At 51.6% G+C, this 19,051-nt stretch overlaps 1 protein-coding gene across 1 annotated transcript; it reads left to right on the top strand.

The window, feature by feature from the left end:
- The first annotated feature begins 15,022 nt into the window (after positions 1-15,022).
- APBB3 (amyloid beta precursor protein binding family B member 3) lies at positions 15,023-18,921 on the top strand. The gene is made up of 10 exons (XM_042887201.1): positions 15,023-15,099; positions 16,125-16,315; positions 16,618-16,694; positions 16,896-16,956; positions 17,168-17,308; positions 17,454-17,581; positions 17,695-17,700; positions 17,783-17,897; positions 17,977-18,070; positions 18,146-18,921. The coding sequence occupies exons 1-10, from the start codon at positions 15,051-15,053 to the stop codon at positions 18,919-18,921; spliced, it is 1,638 nt and encodes a 545-aa protein (XP_042743135.1). The 5' UTR covers positions 15,023-15,050.
- Positions 18,922-19,051: the final 130 nt, after the last annotated feature.

Raw genomic sequence — 19,051 nt, 5'->3', positions numbered from 1 at the left:
TCTTGTCTGGCCTGTCGGAAGACCCATCTTCGTGGGGTTACTACAGGTAAAAGAGCAGTAGGTACCCATCGCTACAAGAACAGTACCGCACCAACAGGGATTCTTTGCTGCCCATTCATAATCTGATTCATCAGCTAGAGAGTCAGGGAGTGATCAGCAAAACTCACTCACCTTTTAACAGCCCCATACGGCCAGTGTGTAAAGCCAGTGAGAATGGAGGCTGACAGTAGACTACCACGGCCTGAATGAGGTCACACCCCCACTGAGTGCTGCTGTGCCGGAATGTTAGAACTCCAGTATGAACTGGAGTCGAAAACAGCCGAATGGTATGCCACCATTGACATTGCCAATGCAGTGTGTTACAGGCCTTAGTGTAAGGACTTCGTCACAATTTCCTTGTGAAATGCTGCAGACTGTCATGCAGTGCAGTCTCTTTATAGCCTTGATAGTAGAGGAGAAATGAATAAATTTGCTTTTGAGATGTTTGGTAAGGACATGGCTTGGGAAATAATTAAAGGTGATAAACTTCCTGTGAATTGGGAGAAAATAGAAAAGGCTTCTTATGGTTAGTCTTAAATGAAGGTCAGGAAATTTCCACTGATGGTTTTCCTTCTTCAAGTCCAAACATACCTAAATGAGTATTCCAGTAATAACACACAGCTTTCACACTGTTGGCTCTTTCTACCAAAGAATGTATACCACAGGACTGCCTTTTGGATGGTTGATAGTAGGGGGATGGTGTCTCGGTGAGCGTGGCAGGTCTGATTGCTGTCATATCAGCCAACATTTGGGAAATTGTTGGAACTTCTGGACACCAAAATGAGCTATCGTGGAACTTATAGGGGCTCAAACAAACCTGAGTTTTCTGTATGGTTCCCCATAAGAGATTGATTTAAAAAAAAAAAAAAAAAAAAAAAAAAAAAAGCAACCATGAAATCTACCACACTGGTGTTTTCCTCTGTACAGAAATAGGATTTTTACATACAACTCTTGCAAGCCACAGAAGCTGCTGTGTGTGTGTGTACATATACACACAGAGAGAATCTCAGAACAACATTAATCTTGATTATATTTTATGAACATTAAGATGATTCTGCATAGCACAAACTAATCTTTGTCTTCTCAGCCCAAGGCTGAAAAAGCCTATCAGAGTTCTGGGAATACAAACTGAAATGACTCCAAATGCAAACCAGGTGCATGGCAGCCCTGGGGCTTACAGGGGGAGATGAGCACTCGCTGCAGGTAGTTCAGCTTTGCAGCACGCAGAGGTTGTTGCTGGCAGCTCACTGGACATCAGCACCTGTGGGGCAGCATTTTGGGGTCTGTGTCAAGTGAGCTGTGGATATGCCTTTCAGTCCTCACCACTGTTGAGTGTCTTGGGAGGTGCTTTCAGGGTGCTCTGTGCCTGGGATTGTTGAAGCAAAACCGGAAAATGCTGCGTGTGGGAAGGATTCTCTTGGTTGGAAGGAATTACACCTATATCAGCATATGAATACATAGATATATCATACAACCACAGAATGGTTCTGTGAAGGCAGAATGCCACCTTCCCTCGGCCCACCCCTCCCCTACCCCTCTGCCCTGTCCCTACTGGAATGAGCATTCTGGGGATGCACTTCCTGTCCCAGACAGCCTCTTTCAGCTGCCAGCCAGACTTGCTCCTGTGACAGGAGAGTCCTCACCATCAGCAATGCGATTTCAGTTGCCTTTCCTGCTTCTCCTTGTTTCCTTCCTTAGCTCCTTGTCACTCCGGACCACACATTCTACACTGAAATAAAACCCTTTAATCTCACATCCCTCTCCCCTTCCTTATGGGATGTGTTACATTTAAAACTTACAGTGTTTGTGCTGAAAGTCTGTGACAAAGCAGGTGCTGAGACTGTACTCTGTGGTGTGAAGGTGTATAATCAATGAATATACAAGAGAGTTTGGCTAAACAGGTTATTACACTAAAAAAGAATAGATAAAGGGCTTACCCTTGTCCTGGGCTCACTGCAAAACTCCAAAGGAAGGGATCTCCAGAAGAGATCCTTCTCCCCTGGCAGTAAGCTCTTAAATGGGTCTAGGAGAGGTGCAGCCAGGCTCCCCCCACTTCTGGCAGCACAGGTGAATTGCCTTCACTGTGCTCCCTGGCTGACTCATTGCTTGCCTCAGGTGATCAATCAGGGGTTCAGGCTGTGATTCAGCAATTCCCATACAAAAGGAGACCTCACAGAGTAAAGATAATGTTAAACATCAGCTTTGAAGTGGTGGTCTCCATATTGGCCTTTGTGAACGAGGGCTTCTGCCCTGTTATGGAAAGGACCTACAAATACATGATTTGTTTGTTGATTTGTTGCAAAACCACTCGCTCAGTCCCGTGGCAGTCAGTGCTGGCCTGGAACGTTTATTCCCCATAACCTGCCCTGGTCATCATGACAAAGAAAGTTGGTTCTTACACTTACTTTCTGCCTCATATTAGGTTATGAATCAGTGCCCATTGTTTGGCTTGGAGTGTTTACCTTAACTCAAGGGTTTCATAGAATATCCCAAGTAGGAAGGGACCTCTAAGGATAATTGAGTTCAACTCCTGACTCCACATAGGATTTAATGGATTAGATCCCTTTTAGTAATTGGAGACACAATCCAATGCTTTTTGCATTCTGCCTTTACAGAGCAATAAATTTTTATTTTCCCTGACTCTGAGGATTGGCCTGTTGAATCTTCTCACATTGTTCCCTTTAATTTCCCTATTCAAAAGGAGAATCATCCCAAAGCGATGGGTTCCACCACTGCCACCTGACGTGGCCTGCACTTGAGTCTGTTCAGGCTTAATTGGACACAGATGACCCAAGATGCTCCATGGGTGTTTGTGTGTTTATTAAGAATCAGGCAGTTTCTTGGATTCCTGGTGGCCGTTTCAACTGTGAGTCATCCCCTGGGACCCACTGACTTGTCTGGGAAGGGTTTAGTGTGCTGGGCTGCAACTACAGGACAACTGCTGGCAGTATAGGTACTCTGGGGCTCTTTGTCCAGCCTTCATCTGCAGCTCCCAGAGGGCTCTGATCTCCTGCAGGTGATCTCTGACCAGCTCCTCTGGTGCAAAAGAGCTGTAATATCCTGATGCAGACTGTAGTGGAGAGATCGAATGTAAGGAAAACAGATGCTAGACCCAGGTAGCCAATGACAGAAATGGCAGGGCTGGGAGGTGAGCAGCCACTTTGTCCATACTGTGTCAGACTTCAAGAGACTGTTTTTCATACCTATGCAGGTCTTACAGTGGGATACCCTGGATTAGTATCAGTTGAAGAATAAAGCTCGAAAAAAAAGTAAGAAAATGCATCCTTGAGAACAAAAATTGTTTGTAAGAGGTTTTCTTTGAAATCTTCATTGTTAAGGACTTCAGGAAATCTTTCCAATTAGCTGCACATGTGTGGAAGACTTGAACAAACCTATGAAAAAGACAGCTCATTAGGACTTTCTGTATTTCACAGGTTCCAAGTCATATTTGATGCTAAATATTTGAACCTCAGATAGGGAGCGCAGAATGAAGTAAACTCTGCAGAAATTTAAGTCAGAATTAAATGTTGACTTGTTCACAGGACCCAGTGAAGGCCATTACTCACAAAGCCTTCTCCTCAACTTGTTGGAGTACATATTTGGAGGTTGTGATTACAGACAGGCAGAGCACTGTGCTAGGAAAACTCTTGGTTTGTTTGATGGAGCAGAAAGGCCAAGGCCTGACAACCAGATCCTGGGAGGAGAGACCCATCCTGTCTGGCTCAGGGCTATTCCTGAGGTCAGTGGGATGGGCTGGGTGCATTGCTATGTGGAGGACAATGGCATGACAGCTTCCAGCCTCTGCACAGGGATGAAGGTGGCCCCATTGCCATGAGCACAGTAAATCTCCTCACAAACCATAGTAAAGGGGACAAAGACCTTGTTGCTGATTGGGCCTTCCATCCTCACCAGCACTCTGCTTTCTTCTCTGCAGGCTTTGCTATACTGTCCCAGAGTGCCCCTATTTCCCTCCAGTCTGCGGACACCCCCCTCTCCTCCCCACTTTTATCTGACCCTGGCATTTCAGTCATTTCACTCTCTCAACCCTCACCAAATGCTCCTTGATAAAGAAAGATATAGTGTGATCTAAACTGCCTTGGAGTGAAACCACTGCATTCCTCCAGTGATATCACTTCCTCCATATGCCCAGTCCACATATTTCAAGCTGCACTTTGTTGCCATTTTCTTCTTTTCTGTGGTTCTCCACTGCCATGGTGAACTCCATCATGTTGGAAGTCACCTCCTCATGGAATCTCCATCCATTATCCTTCTTGTGGCCTGTCAGCTGATGAGACAGAAGGAACAACATCATCTTCAAAGATACGCGCCTGCTGCTGGCCTTTCAACTTCTTGGGCAGACATCAACTCATCAGAATAATCTCAGCAATCCCAAATATCTCTGCCTTGTGGCATTAAGCTGATCAGACACATCACATTTGTACACCTTACTTGAAAAACACGTGTCTCCTCAAAGACCTCACCATCCATGCACTGGTAAATACCCAAAGTTAAGGGTTAGGAGATGGGTTGAAGAGAAGAGGTCAGAACACAGAAACAAAGGCTTTATGTGCAAGGTGTTCAAGTGTTAGGGAATAAGGATTAGAGCTCACCTTTCAGGATTACATGTTAATGATGGTGCTTAGAGCTGAATGAATTCCTACAGTCAAACAATATGTTTCTCAACATTTGCACCTGATTGTGTTTTATTTGCTGATGCACCTTTGCTCTGCTGAGGGCAGAGCTGTCAGGCTGACTGCGGTTCATTTGCTGCCATCTGAGTAGGAATGAGACAAGTAAAGTTTTCTGTAAGCCAAATGCAGCATAAGCATCCAGCTCCCCATCAGGAAGCCAGAAACCCCACAGAAACCTGCAGGAGAATCAGAGCACATGTGGGTGCCCAGGAGGAAATCTAGCCCCAGCACTGGAGCAGCATCTGGCCATGGAGCACCACAGCCCAAGAACAGAGCGGTGCTGTCTCTGCCGAGCTGGCTTCCCAAGAGAGACTTGTTTATCCCCTTCAGACCTAGCAGGCTGGTTCATCCAAATGCTTGCTGATTGTTTGGGAACTCAAATCCTTCCGGCCTTCAAGCTGGAGGCAGCCAGAGGGGAACACCTCCTGGGTCTGATTGTGTGCTGCCTGAGTGAGAATGTAATCCATGCTGGCTGCACAAGAGTCTTCTTAATATCTCTATCATTTTACTTCAAATAACCTCATTGGGTGACCCTTGTGTTGATTTCTTAGAATTTGGATCTGGGAGATGTCCATTTCCTTCACAGCCATTATGATGAAGGCACAGAAGTGATGTGGACACTTGCTGAGGTCACAGTCGTTGCCATGGTGGGAGTGTTTGTGCCACAGCTGGTGAGCAGAGCTGGTGCTCTGGTGAGCAAAACACTCTGCAAGCAGAGACTGAGCTCTGGGCCTTCCAGGGAACAAATCATCCTGTGAGAGCCCATTGGTAGCACCACTGCAGTATGTGTGTGAGCTGACACAGCTTAGGCTGATCAGGCTGAACAGGTGAGCTGGGTTTGGTGCTGGGTGGTTGCTGGGAGGTGTCTCAGAAGAAAAACTAGGCAGGGGAGGAGTTCCCAGATCCAGCAGTGCCCCTCGACACAACTGCTTCCAGGGGAAATGGGTTCTTGTAGGGATTCCATCCCACATTTCGGTGGGGATGAAAAGTCATTACTCCCCTGGATAACTGCTGGTGGGCCCCCACCTTTATGTCAGACATTAAAAAGAAAGGAGAGCACCAACTGCACAGAGCACAACTTGTGCCTCACTGCCCCAGTGATCACTGGCTGTGCCATACCCAGCAGGCACTCAGCTGGGACACAGACTGTCCGGTGATATCCCCACACACTGAGATATCCAAAGCACATGGGGCCATGGCTGCCACCAGTGTCACAGCTGTGAGCACTGTGCAGGAAGGTGGCACACGGCATCAGCTCTCATCACAGCTGGAGGTGAGGGGGTAGCCGGTGGGTGCTGCCTGCTGTGACTGCCATGCTGACCATGTGACACAGCAGTGCGCAGGTGTGTGCGCTGGGAGGGAGAAGGGCTGCCGCTGTGCTGGGCTAAGCCAGAGCTGAAGGTTTGTCAAAAACCCTGACTGAGGGTTGGGGCAAAGGGAGTTTTCTTCACGACAGCAACACCAACTATGTGCAGAGCTACTGAGGAGATGAAGAAGAGCAGTTGCTGACACAAGTCATGGTAGACACAACCTGGAGTTAGTGTTAGGCAGTGCTTGCAGCCAGCTGATTTCCATACGTTGTCCTCCTCGAGAGACTTACTGGCATTACAGAAGAAAGCTGGGGAAATGTTTCTTCCTCATGATTTCTCACTTGTTGATACTTTCTACAGGGTTTCTATCCAAAAGGAGATTTCAGGGAGCAAGGTGGTCTGAGAAAGAGTGAAGCCAGCTCTTTCCACGAGCGAGGGAAGTCCCTGTGGAGAGGGCAACGAGAACTTGAGCTTCCCCTGAGACATTCCCCACCATGTCTCAGCAAGGACACGGCTGCTGTTCCTATTCCTGCTCTGTGTATGGAAAGGTATGGCTGGGTTTCTTTTCCTTGGGTTTTCTTCCTTTTTCTCATTTTAAAGGGGAAGGGATGAAGCATGGGGAGCCCTACTCGTCTTTTGTTACCTCAGTAACTGGTTGGATTCTGCATGTGCAGCAACAAGACAGCATTGCCAGGCTCCTTAACCTGCTGGGGCAGGGTGGGAGCAAAGAGCATGCACTGCCCTCCTGCCAGCTCCACCTGGTTATGGTTTGCCAGGTCCCTGCTGCCCTGGGTTTCTGCTGAGAAGTTTGTTCCAGCTGCCTGCAGTAGTAAAGGGTGGGGAAGAAATGGTGGTGAAGAGCTAAGGCTGTGGACGGTAATTTTGCATGGATTGAAATGTGGCACCTGAAGGCACTGTTTCCCTCAGAATAATGCTGGTGTTTGCAGGTGTGTTGGTTTAACCCCCTGAAGTGATGTCTGAGAACGCCTGTCTTCTCCACGTGAACTGAAAGACGGATATGCCCAGAAATTGCAGCTTGTGCAGATGTTGTGAATACACCCCCAAATATTTCCTTTAGTGATAACTAATGTTTCAGCACTCTGATATCCATCTCTGGCACGATCTGGAATGCTGCAGCTCTCAACAAACCTTGGCTGCCCGTTCCCACTGACATTTATTCCTTTCTCTCTTCAGAAGCAGCGCAGTGCTGTTCCCTGTGCTAGGAAGCAGCAGCCAGCAGGCTGCCAGAAATCCAACAGTGCCTTGCAGTGCACAGGGGGACGCGATGGGGACGGACCGTCCTTAGCACCATGCAAAAGTGAGTTTCTTCAGTCCTCTGTCATGAAGTATGGAAGAATGCACTTTAAGTAAGTGCACTTTAAGTTTCTGAGCGGGTGCAGTGCTGTAGGGATGTCCAGTAACCATGGTGAAAGCATTAGAGAGGCCAACAGTGATAGCTGATGGCAGTACTGAGACAGAAGTGTGTGTATAAGTAGTGGTGCTCAGAGCTGACTGAATTCCCTTTAGGGACAAAAAATCCATGTCTTGATTTCTGCAGCTGATAGTGTTTTGTTTGCTGTGCTCTGCAGAATGCAGAGCTGTCAGGCAGACGGGGTTCCTCTGCTGCCATCTGAGCAGGAATGAGAGCAGTACTGCTTTGTGTAAGCACATTGCAGTTTAAACATCAGTTTCTGTTCTGGCTGTAGAACAGTGTCTGTCAGTTTTTGGGGGTGGATGTGAGCTAACAGGACAGTGCTGCTCCCGTTGTCTGTGAAATCACACACAATCTGTTGTTGCAGGGATGGAGCCTGCGCATCCATGGGATGGTGCTAGGCATGGGGAGAAACGGAAAGCCTCCCCAGGTAAGAAGCTCTTGTGAGCTGTGGTGTGGGTACCTGCCTCTAAATAGGGCTGCACAAAAGGCTGTGTGTGATGGAGGAGAGAAGACGGGCACTGCAGATCTGTGCTGACTGCAGAAATGGCTCACCATTGAAGCAGAAAAAAGGCAAATTGAAGAAACTACACTTGAAGACCAGAAGTCTGTGGTTGGCTGTGCTAAAATGTTCCTCCAAATAGATGCTCTTCATGTCTTTCTTGTTTCCTTTCTGCCAGAAGCTGATACAAGCAGCCTTCCACTGAAGCACTGCTCTGTGGAAAGGCACAGGAGAAGCATGGAATGTGGCACAGCACCAAAGAGAGGTACAGACACAGCAGGCATCTGGATTTGGTGCCCTGTCTTTCTAGTTAGGCTTTCTGTCTGTTCTTTCTGGGACTGATCTCATTGCATGTTGCTCGGGGTCTTAATCCCTAGGATTTAGTTACCTCTCCTGTCCTGATTTGTACTGGGAACCCACAGTTGATACAAGATCCTAAGATCCATAACCATGAATACCCAAGATTAGATTTTCAAGTACTGTGGCCTATTTTGTAGAATGAAAGTAGTTCTGGACTCTCTTTAAATCCTGTTGCTTTTCCTTTCTTTATGGTGACAGTGAGAGGTGCTGAGTCAAATGGAGAGAGACGCATGAATGCAGTACAAGAAGTCTATTCTGAAAGAGCTCATCTAAGAACTGAATCCAAAGCTCATGTACGGGCTGGAGGGCTTCTTAGCAGAGCAGGTCCCAGTGAAGGGAGAAGACCATCCCCTGCAGTGAGCCTCCACTCCCTCTCCAAGACCCTGCCTGAAAGAAAGCACAAGGACTTGGAAGGAGCAAAACAAGCAACAGAGCAGCTGTCTCCCTACAAAAGAGTGAGGAGTGAGTGCAGCAGGGAGAAGGCTCTGAGGATGTATCAGAGTGGGGACAGCGTGCTGCCTCCAGCAGCGCAGCCTGGGCCTGCCGCAGCGCAGAGCTCCAAGCGAAGAGGTAAGAAGGTGCTGCGGTACCCTCCCCCGTGAGCTGCTGCCTTTGGTGAGGCACTGAGTTTGCTTGGGGTTGGCTTTGCTTTTTCCTTCTCTGTGGAGGGGAAAAGAGTTGAAGGCTACAAAGTCCAAAGGCACTGAGGTGCCAGAATATGTAACCCCATCTTTTTCCATTCATTCCATGATGGTCTTCTGTGCGTCCAACTGGAAATGTCATTCACTGAGAATGGCTTCCTAGTCCAATTTCAAAATGAAATTATCTTTTTTCTTACTTCATAGCAAGAAGAAAAAGAAGAACAGGACAAAAAAAGAGGAGAGCGGAAATGATGAAGGCTTCTCTGAGAGCTGCTGCTGCACATGCAGAGGTGAGTCCTTAGTGAGCACAGACACACACTCTCTTGTTGTTCTCATTGCCTCCATCTGTCAGACATGAAAGAGTGCTGAGGGAAGCAGCGTAGTAGGAAAACACCCAGCTGTGCGTTTGAGGAAATCACACTGTCAGTGAGGGCTGCCTAGGGGAGCTTGGATGCCTTTCTCTCACTTGAGGACGCTGTTAGTAATGGCCAGAGAGTTTTGCTGTGATAAAGAAGCTTGCCATGTCGGGCACTGCAACTTTGAAACCGCGTCTCACAGCAGAGCACGAATCTTACCATGGGCAGCTGTTGTGGGAAGTAACATCAGTGACCTGAATGGCAGGAACGTGCTGTGCTGCATGGGGCCATTCTGGAAGTTTTTTGATTAAACTTTCTTAATGAGATCTCCCTAGATTGTTTCTGTCCTATTTCTACACTCACTTTGTTTCTTTTCAGTCTTCCACAGTGAACAGTCTTGTGGAGATGATGTAAAAGCTGCAGCTGAAAGACTGACAGGAGGAGCATCAGAAGGCAGAGGCAGTGCACAGCGTTACAGGGCAGCACTGCGAGTGCCACCCAACTCAGCATCCAAGTCTTTTTCTGTTGCTGTCAATCAATAAACTCACGATTATGGACTCAGAAAGAGCACACGGCCTAATTTGCTGAGCAACATTCCATGAGCTGGTGCATGACCTCCCATGTGCAACTCCCACAGCTCCATCAGTGAACACTGGAATTTATCAAAGCAATGGATGCACCAATCCCTTGCACTGCCCGCCAATCCTTTGCACTGCCCACAAACGCACTGTCTGCAAAGCACGTGCAAAGAGCTGTGAGCAGCACAGCTCGGCCATGAGCACGCTAAGTTAGAGAACAGCTCTGTGCAGATGTCTGAGTTCTCCTGGGGCAGCACTGAGCATAAGTGAGCATGTGCCCCTCACCCTGCAGGCATCTCTGCTGGGGGAAGAGAGGCTTTGCCGGCCGCCTGGTCCCAGGAGGCAAAGGTGTTCTCCCAACTTCCCTGCAATGGTTGCTTCCTTCATCTTCCCCCGTCTTCAGCTGTTGTTATACTACTTATTCTACAGATGGGGCTTGAGTGTCTGTCATCATGGCACATCTTTGTTTTGGGTTGTATCACTTTGGTTTTACTAAACTAAAAACTTCAGAGTGCACACTAAATGAGGGGTCACAGCCCATGGAAGTGGAGAACTTTTGGCATGAAGGTGTTGTTTGGTTTTATAATGAGTGTATAATAGGCAAAGTTCACCTAAAGGATGGCATTTTGTCTAAAAATGACACGTTTTTTCAAGAGTAGCAGAAATTCCTGGTTTTAGTTTGATTACATTTTGGTGTACAGAGCTCATCATTGGAGTCTTTTCTGCTGGGCTCTTTTTGAAGGAGGAATGCTTCTTGGTGAGCCTGTGCAAAGTTTTTGGATGTTTGAAATCAATTATGAGAAATTCATTATTAAAAAGAAATAACTACCTTTATGCATACTTTCTTGTTATTCCTTTTTCCTTACCACTGCATCAACAAATATACCATTGCTTCATGAAGTCTTTTAAACACCAGTAAGTTGGAAACTATTGATGCTTGCTTTATTTGCAAAGGATTTTTCACAGCTTTGAGGGTATATTTGAGGGGTATTTACCCCATGTTCAGGGGGACCTTCATTCTCCACCCCTTTCTTCCTCATGAAGCCAGTGGAGAAGTGGAAAGAAGAGATTATGGTTCTATAGAGATAAAGGGAAAATAATTTACTAGAAGTGGTAAAGAACTGTGAGACTATACAGTATAAAAGGAGTCAAGGGCAATGAATCAAACAAACAGAAACAGAAAAATCTCTGAGCCATTCTGCATTGTCAGCTGACCAGGTGGAAAAGGAAGTCCTCACATCACATCACATTTGGTTTTTTATTCATATCATAGAATAATAGAATCACCAAAGTTAGAAGTGACCTTCAAGATCATCCAGTCCAACTGTCTGCCTATCACCAGTAGCTCTCACTAAACCACATCCCCCAACAACATCTAAACATTCCCTGAACACCTCCAGGGTTGGAGTCTCCTCCCTCTCCCTGGGCAGCCCTTTCCCCCTCCCTGGGCAGCGCCTGACCATTAGTATTTCCCAACATCCAGACTGAAGCTCCTCTGGCACAATTTGAGGCCATTTCTTCTTGTCCTGATACATGAGAGAGGAGGCCGACCCCCATCTCACTACAACCCCCCTTCAGGTAGTTATAGAGAGCAATGAGATTTCCCCTGAGCCTCCTCTTCTCCAGACTGAACAATCCCAGCTCCTTCAGCCACTCCCAATCAGACTTGCACTCCAGACCCCTCACCAGCTTTGTTGCCCTTCTCTGGACGCACTCCAGGGCCTCCATGTCTTTTTTGTAGTGAGGGACCCAACACTGAACACAGCACTTCAGCTGAGTACAGGGGGGATTACCATCTCCTGCTCCTGTGCTATTTCTGACACAAGCCAGGATGCCATTGGCTTCCTTGGCCACCCGGGCACACTGCTGGCTCATGTTCAGCTGAGCATCAACCAACACTCCCAGGTCCGCTTCTTCCACACAGTCTTCCAGCCACTGCGCTCCAAGCCTATGGCATTGCCTGGGGTTATTGTGGCCAAGTGCAGGACCGGCCCTTGGTCTTGTTCAACTTCATCCCACTGGCCTGCGCCCAGCAATCAGCCTGTCCAGATCCCTCTGTAAGTCCTTCCTACCCCCAGGCAGAATGATGCTTCCTGCTTGGAAGTCATCTGCAAATTACTGAGGGTGCACTCAGTGCCCTCATCCAGGTCATCAGTAAAGATATTGAAAAGTATATGTATGTATACATTCATAATACCCTAGAAGGGAGGGGAGAGTTGCAGTGTTTAGAAGTGTTTCCAAAGTTTCAACAAATTTAAATTAATGGGGAAAAAAAAGATGTCCAGCAGAGGAAGTTTCTCAGACAGAGAGAGACTTTCTTTTGGGTAGAAATCAGATTTTTTTATATACCATAGAGTCTGAAGAAGCATAGGACACAACTGGATAATGCAACCATTTCAAATAATATACAATAGACACCATTAATATCCATCTTTCTTCTGAGACAGACAAGAGATGATGGTTTTTCTTATATTCTCTTCAATAATTTTTTTCCCAAGGCTATTTCCACTTCCTGAGATGATAATTTTTTTTTCAATTTCTTGTTTTATCCTCATCAGTGGTACATGCCTGCCATCCTATTTCTTTCCCAAGCACAATTCAAACCAAACCCAGATGCCATTTTTGTCAGAGTCAACACCAGAAAATAGTGATTTACAGAATTAGTAGATGTGCCATGCATTTCCCTAAAGAGGAGGAGGGAAAGCTGCTTCATGTGTATAAAAGAAAATCTTCCCCAGGTTCTCTTGGGCAGCTGGCCTTCACTGAGTCCCAGAGCCACACAGCACTGCCTGCTGCAGACAGTAATAAAAGTGTCACTGTATGTAAGTGCTGTTGGGGAATGGGGATGTGGGATGTGGTCAGTCCAAAACATTTTGCCTCTGTCTCTCCTTCATCCTCAGGCTCTTTCTCTGCTTCAGCACAAGGTATGCAGTCCTTCCATGGGATGCAGTCCTTCACAAAATGTTCAGTTTTTCAGAACTGTTCAGAAACAGTTCAAAATTCACCATCTCCATGTCCGTACAATGGGGTGCAAACAGTGCAAACCAGTGGTGTGTCCTTTTTCAAGCTGGCTGGAATATCCTCTTGTCTAACAAAGGGTAGCTTTTGAGCTCAGTACACAGGTGCCTTCCCTGCTATGTATGACCTCCTACCAAAATCTTGCTACATGAAACCAATACAGATGCAAAGGATGCATCCAACATAATGAGACCCATCTCCAAGCCATGCTAATTTGGGGTGCACTGTGCTGTATAGCACGACAATGTGAGCATACCCCACTGTCAGAAATCGTAGAATCATAGAATGTCCTGAGTTGGAGGGATCCACAAGCATCACTGAGCTGAACACTTGAGTCCCCACAGGTCCATCAAAAAAGCTGAACCTATCTAAAAGCACTGCTCCAGTTTCTTGAACATCGACAGGCTTGGGACCATGACTGACCACCTTTCAGATAGACTTTTGTTTTTTCCCAGTATCCAATCTGAGTTTCTAATGATACAGCTTTAAATCATTCCTTTGCAATCTATCACTGGCCGTCAGAGAGCAGAGACAGTCATCTCCCTCTCTGCTCACCCTCATAATGATGTTTTACATAGCAGTGAGGCCATCCTCCAGTACTCTCACTGCCAGGGTCCCCGCCATGTGCACGCAGCTCTTCACAGAACTGAAAACAGGTCCCAGTCTAATGCACTTTCAGACAGTCCTGTGATTTAATATACAAGAAAAGTAAACAAAAAAATCTGAGTAAATAAATAAATACATACATATGTATCAAAATATCAAAGTCATGTAAGTAATGACATTAAGATTCTTACGGTGTTATTTACCACCCAAGCTGATGGAAAGACAATCTTGCTCATTTGGTCTCATTTGCTTTATTCCCAAGTTTGCGAATAAGCAGCACAATGGCTGCTTATTAATTATCCCACCTCACAGAGTCAGTGGATCTCCCTGGAGGCAGCAGCCCTCTTTTCCACTACACGTATGTCGAAAAAGTATGTTTTCCATCGCTAAGGATTTGTCTCTTCTTCATTAGGGGCTGGGAGTGGATTTTGTGTTAGAAAACAGCCTGACAGACCTCTAAAATGGAGACCCCAAAGGCAGGTTCACTCACAGGCACAGAAAAATAAGGATCTGTCACATGGCCAGTGGTGAGCTGAACAGGTTCATGCTGCGCTCTGTGATGTATTGGCTCAATGGTTGGACTCCAAGGGCTGTAGTGCACAGGGCTACATCTGGCTGGGGACATTTCACAAGCAGTGTTCCTTATCGGGCATCTAGACCTTTGGGAGAATTGTCTGTAACAGCATATGACGTGATCCATAGGGGAAATCAAAATGTACAGCTGCTGCATGGGAAGCTTTTGTCCCCAAATACTGAGTGTCAGCTAGAACTGCCTGCTCAAGACAGCACAGAAAACAGAAGTATCAAACTAGGGGCACAAAGCTCCAGACCCCTGGTGACAAGGGGATTGTGGCACCCACATCCAGGTGTCCTCAGCACTGCCTAGAAGGGACTGAACCACAGGCAGTTATTTTTCAGTGATGTTCTAATTCTTCCCGTTTCCCTCTGAGCAGGGAGGATCTGAGCATGCGTGAGACAATGAATGCAGAATAACAGGTTGGGGGGGGGGGGAGGGGAGGAGGAGAAGAGATCTTTGAGAGAGGGAGGGGAGCGGAGAAAATGTAAAGGATGCGTGGAGGGGAGAGGAATGAACCTAAGGGCACACAGAGCAGAATAAAGCCGATCTGAACCCACTACCACACTCAAATCCTCCAATCCTGTTCCCAGATACCCCCATTCACACTCACACATCCCCTTTCTCGCACCTGGAAACGCTCCTTCCACACACACTTAAATGGAGTAACCGTGCCACACACCCAAACGCCGCCTCGCATTTCCAAAAGCCTCCCTCGAAACCGCGCCATTCCCCTTCACGCCCACCCGCATTCGCCCTTCTCACTCCAAACGTCCCCGCCCGCAGCCGGGCACCGCCGTCGCCCGTCCCGCCCCGCCCCCGCCGCCCCATCCCTGCGCTCGGGCTCCCTCTGCGGCCGACCGCGTCCCCGCGCCCGCCCCCGCCGCAGCCGCCGCTCGGGCCGCACCTGCGGGAGCGGCAGCCCGGGGCGGCAGCCGGGGCCATGCTGGGCAAGGACTACATGCTGGCCATCATCCTCGTCAATTGCGACGGTCAGCCGCGCGGGGGGCGGCCTGGGGGAGCCGAGGGGGAGCGGGGGGGGGCGGGGCGCGCGGCTGAGGCGGCGGCCGCTGTCCGCGGTGCTGAACTCGCGGCGCTCGGCCCGGCGGGGTGGCGCATCCCGCAGGCCTCTTCCTGTGCGGGCGGGAGCGGGGGGGCGCGGCGGCACCTCCTTCTCACAAGGGCGGCTGGGGAGCTTCGCGCTCCGAACGGTGCTGTGAGTCGCGGAACCCCCCGCCCTTCGCCCCCTCCGCGATGTAGGGGCCGCAGAGACGGGCTGGGCCCCGGCGAGGCGGGTGCGGAGGAACGGCGCGTCGGAACGCTGCCGAACCGAGCTCAGACAGTGGGTGCTGAGAAACCCCGATAGCGGACGGGGACGGAGTCCGGCGCTGGGAGCGTTCGCGGTCCAGCGGGAGGCTCGGCCTGGCCAATGGCAGCTGCAGCGCTGTCACTGGCGGATGGCATGACGCCCATCCTTCCTGGCAGCACCACTCTGAGGGACAAGCAGCACAGGGGGCACGATGACCTCTGTATTTTTAGCCGCAGACCCAGGAGCAGATCCCATTACTTATCCACACCACGAGCTTGTTCTCTCGATCTCTCCAGGGCTTGCAGGAGAGGGCCATTGCCCTTCCGTGGCCATGCTGGGAGGAAGTCAGTTCTGGTATACTGCTCTGCTGGCAGAGAGCTAGGAGCTGCCCGATGCTGGGGATGTCCCTGGGCCATGCCTGGGCAGCCTACCTCGGTGCCTCCCTGGCGGGGCCATCTCACCTCTCAGGCTGCCAGTGAGGCAACTGCCTGTACCGACCATGGTGCAGGGGGTCTGCTGCTGCAGCAGCAGCTCTGGCATCTCTGCAAACCATCCTGCTCAGCACTCCCCTGTTCCATGCCAGGGCACCAGGTTGCAGCCCAGAGGCCACTGTGCAACCATTTTCTCACCAGTTTATTGCTTACTGCTCCCTGCAGCTGGGAGCAGCTGTGGGAGCTTTCTCCCTTGCCTCACCCTGTCTCTGCATAGACAACCTCTGGAGTGACCAGAGCCTGGAGACGGACCCTGACCTTCCTCCCGGCTGGAGAAAAATCCATGACTCTCTGGGCACCTACTACTGGCACGTGCCCACGGGCACAACACAGTGGCAGCACCCTGCTCTCTCTAGCAACCTAGGAGGATTCCTGGAGGCTGATGGAGAGAAGACGCTCCAGGAAACGGTATAGGACATGGGCAGGGAAGGAAGGGCTGGTGCTGGATCCCAACAGCCAGTGTGCAGACACAGAAGTCTCTGGGTACTTTGTGCAGCCACCATAGCAGGACTCTGTCACCCCAAAGTCGTGCTCAGTCCATTCCTAGCCAGCGTTAAGTCCCTTGAAGAACTTCAGGAAGCCTCACAGTGTCCCCACCCCAGCCATTCTGCCAGGCTGTCCATGAGCTGAGATTGCTTTCCCAGAAGGGAGGCCTCTTACGGGTGCCTCTGCAGATATATGTTCTCCTGACAACCCCTCTTCTCTCTCAGGACTGCCAGGTCTCTGTGGTGAAGCACACATCAAAAGCCAGGCCTGTTCCCAGCCCCATGGCCTCGCTGACCAGGAGGTAAGGTTGCCCCTGTGCTCTGCTGACTTGTGGCCGGGAAAACTCAGGGTTCCACCTACTGAGGCCAGAAGTTTGAGCTGGCACCATGGTAGGATGCAGCCCTGACAGTGGTGTGGGGGTGTTCTGCTGCTCCTTGGGACTCTCAAGGTCAGAAATGCTGAGCAGGAGCTTACCCCTCCCCACCTCATCCCATCCCTTCAGGGCATCGCTGACATGGCAAGGTGATGACTTCCAGCAGTGTGGTGCAGAGCCCAGCTCCAAGGTAATGCATCAAGGCACTTCCCTGCACACACACAGCCTGAGGGCTCCCTGCACTGCCATGTACAGGCTGCCAGGAGTGGCACAGGAGGGAGGTGGCAGCAGCTGACAGGCACCAGGGTGGGAGCAGGGCTGGCCATATAGGCACAGATACAGATACAGGTACAGGATAGGGCTATGTCAGCCCGGCAGAGGCCCACCATCTCTCTGCTCAGTGCTTTGCTGTGCGTTCACTGGGCTGGGTGGAGATCCCCGAGGAGGACCTAGCGCCTGGCAAGAGCAGCATTGCTGTCAACAACTGCATCCAGCAGCTCTCCAACAGCCAGGGCCGAGGCTCTGCAGACAGCTGGGGAGAGGTGAGCTGCACGGAGGTCCTGCTGCTGTGCTCCGCGGAGTGCAGTGCTGCAGGACGGGGCTGTTCCCATCCTCGGTGTAGTTCTGGGACATGGGACGTGTGTGGCTGGGCCGCTACCAGGTAAGGGTGCCCCCGGCTCCCCGCAGGGCCAGGACCTGGTGATGATCCTGAAGAAGGACACCATGAGCCTGGTGGACCCTCTGGACCACAGCCTCATCCACTGTCAGCCCATCCTCAACATCCGCGTCTGGGGCGTCGGCTGCAACAAGGGCAGGTGCTGGGCGCGGGGCGGGGCCGTGGGTGCGCCGCAGCTCCACCGCTCGGCCCCGGGGGGCCCAGGCACGAACTGACCGCCTCACTCTTCCCCCACCGCCACGCCGCGCACAGGGACAGGTAACGGCAGGTAAAGCCTGTGCGGGGCCGAGCGGAGCGCCACTTCTGACGGGGCTAAGCTCAGACCTTCGCGGTCTCGCAGGGACTTCGCCTTCGTGGCGAGTGACAAGGACACCTGCGTGCTCAAGTGCCACGTCTTCCGTTGCAACGTGCCCGCCAAGGGCATCGCCAAGGCGCTGCACGGGATGTGCTCCCAGGTGCGCTCCGCGGATCTCTCTCGTCGGGCCGCTCCGGGAGCGCCGGGCCCCGCACGAACCGGATCGCCGTCCCCGGCAGATCGTGGCAGAGCGCGCAGCAGCGGGCAGCAGACTTTCACCGCGCAGCGCCGCGCTGGAGTCCATCTCCGCGGCCACGTGGCCCCTGCGTACAGGTACCGCGCGCGCCCCGGGGGGATTCGGGGTCCGGGCTGGGGCGGGGGTCCCGCTAACCGCTCGTGTCCCGGCAGCGGACGTCCAGGACGCCGTAGGGAGGCCGCCCCGGCAGTACGAGGCGTTGTACATCGGCAGCCGGCCCGTGCCCAGGGCAATGGGTAAGGCCGCCCCGCCGCAGCCCCGCCTCAGCCCCGCAGCGGGCGGGGAGCACCGCGCGCCTCTCCCCGCAGGGATGGACGTGCTGAACGCCGCCATCGAGCAGCTGCTGGCGGGCCCCGGGCGGCACAGCTGGACGCCCGCCCACGTCTACGTGTCCGACACGGCCGTGCGGGTGCGGCGGGCGCAGGTGGGGCCGGGGCGGGGCCGAGGGGAGCGCGGCGGGGTCGGGGCGGGACCGGCGCGGCGCCCGCAGGAGGAGGACGGGGCGCACGTGTGGCAGTGCGAGGTGCGCTACGTCACTTTCCTCGGCGTGGGCCGCGACGCGCACACCTTCGCGCTGATCGCCGACACCGGGCGGCGCTTCCAGTGCGCGGCGTTCTGGTGCGAGCCCGACGCGGGCACCATCTCGGAGGCGGTGCAGGCAGCCTGCATGGTGAGCGGGGCGGCGCGGGGCGACGGGGAAGCGGATCGGGAGCCGCCCGCCGCCACGCCGCCCGCGTACCCGCAGGTGCAGTACCAGAAGTGCCTCGTAGCCGCCGCGCCGGGGCCGAAGGCGAAGCGCGCTACCGCCGGGGGGGCGAAGGCGGGCGGGGGCAGCGGCGGCGCGGCGGGGCCCGGTCCGCGGAAGCGCGGGGTGCTGTCGCTGCTGGAGGCGTTCCGCCAGCGGCACGCGCTGCTACACCTGCCCTAACGCGGGGCTGCGGGGCTCGGCCACACCGCGCCCCTCCGCCGCCCGCCAATAAAGCTCCGCAGCCAGCTCTGCCTCCGCTTCGCTCCGCCCTCGGTTCCGCCCTCGGTTCCGCCCTCGGTTCCGCCCTCGG

Source organism: Lagopus leucura, unplaced genomic scaffold (assembly GCF_019238085.1).
Source record: "Lagopus leucura isolate 7727_CA_CO unplaced genomic scaffold, USGS_WTPT01 Super-Scaffold_100075, whole genome shotgun sequence".
Taxonomy (NCBI): domain Eukaryota; kingdom Metazoa; phylum Chordata; class Aves; order Galliformes; family Phasianidae; genus Lagopus; species Lagopus leucura.
Note: the sequence above shows the minus strand (reverse complement) of the source record. Positions and strands in the feature narration are given on the sequence as shown.

What these genes read in the sequence shown, in the direction of transcription:
- APBB3 (XM_042887201.1), top strand. Translation starts at nt 15,051, where the DNA reads ATGCTGGGCAAGGACTACATGCTGGCCATCATCCTCGTCAATTGCGAC. An exon ending in AGAAGACGCTCCAGGAAACG is followed by an intron (nt 16,316 to 16,617) that starts GTATAGGACATG and finishes CTTCTCTCTCAG; the next exon opens with GACTGCCAGGTCTCTGTGGT. An exon ending in CACGTGGCCCCTGCGTACAG is followed by an intron (nt 18,071 to 18,145) that starts GTACCGCGCGCG and finishes GTGTCCCGGCAG; the next exon opens with CGGACGTCCAGGACGCCGTA.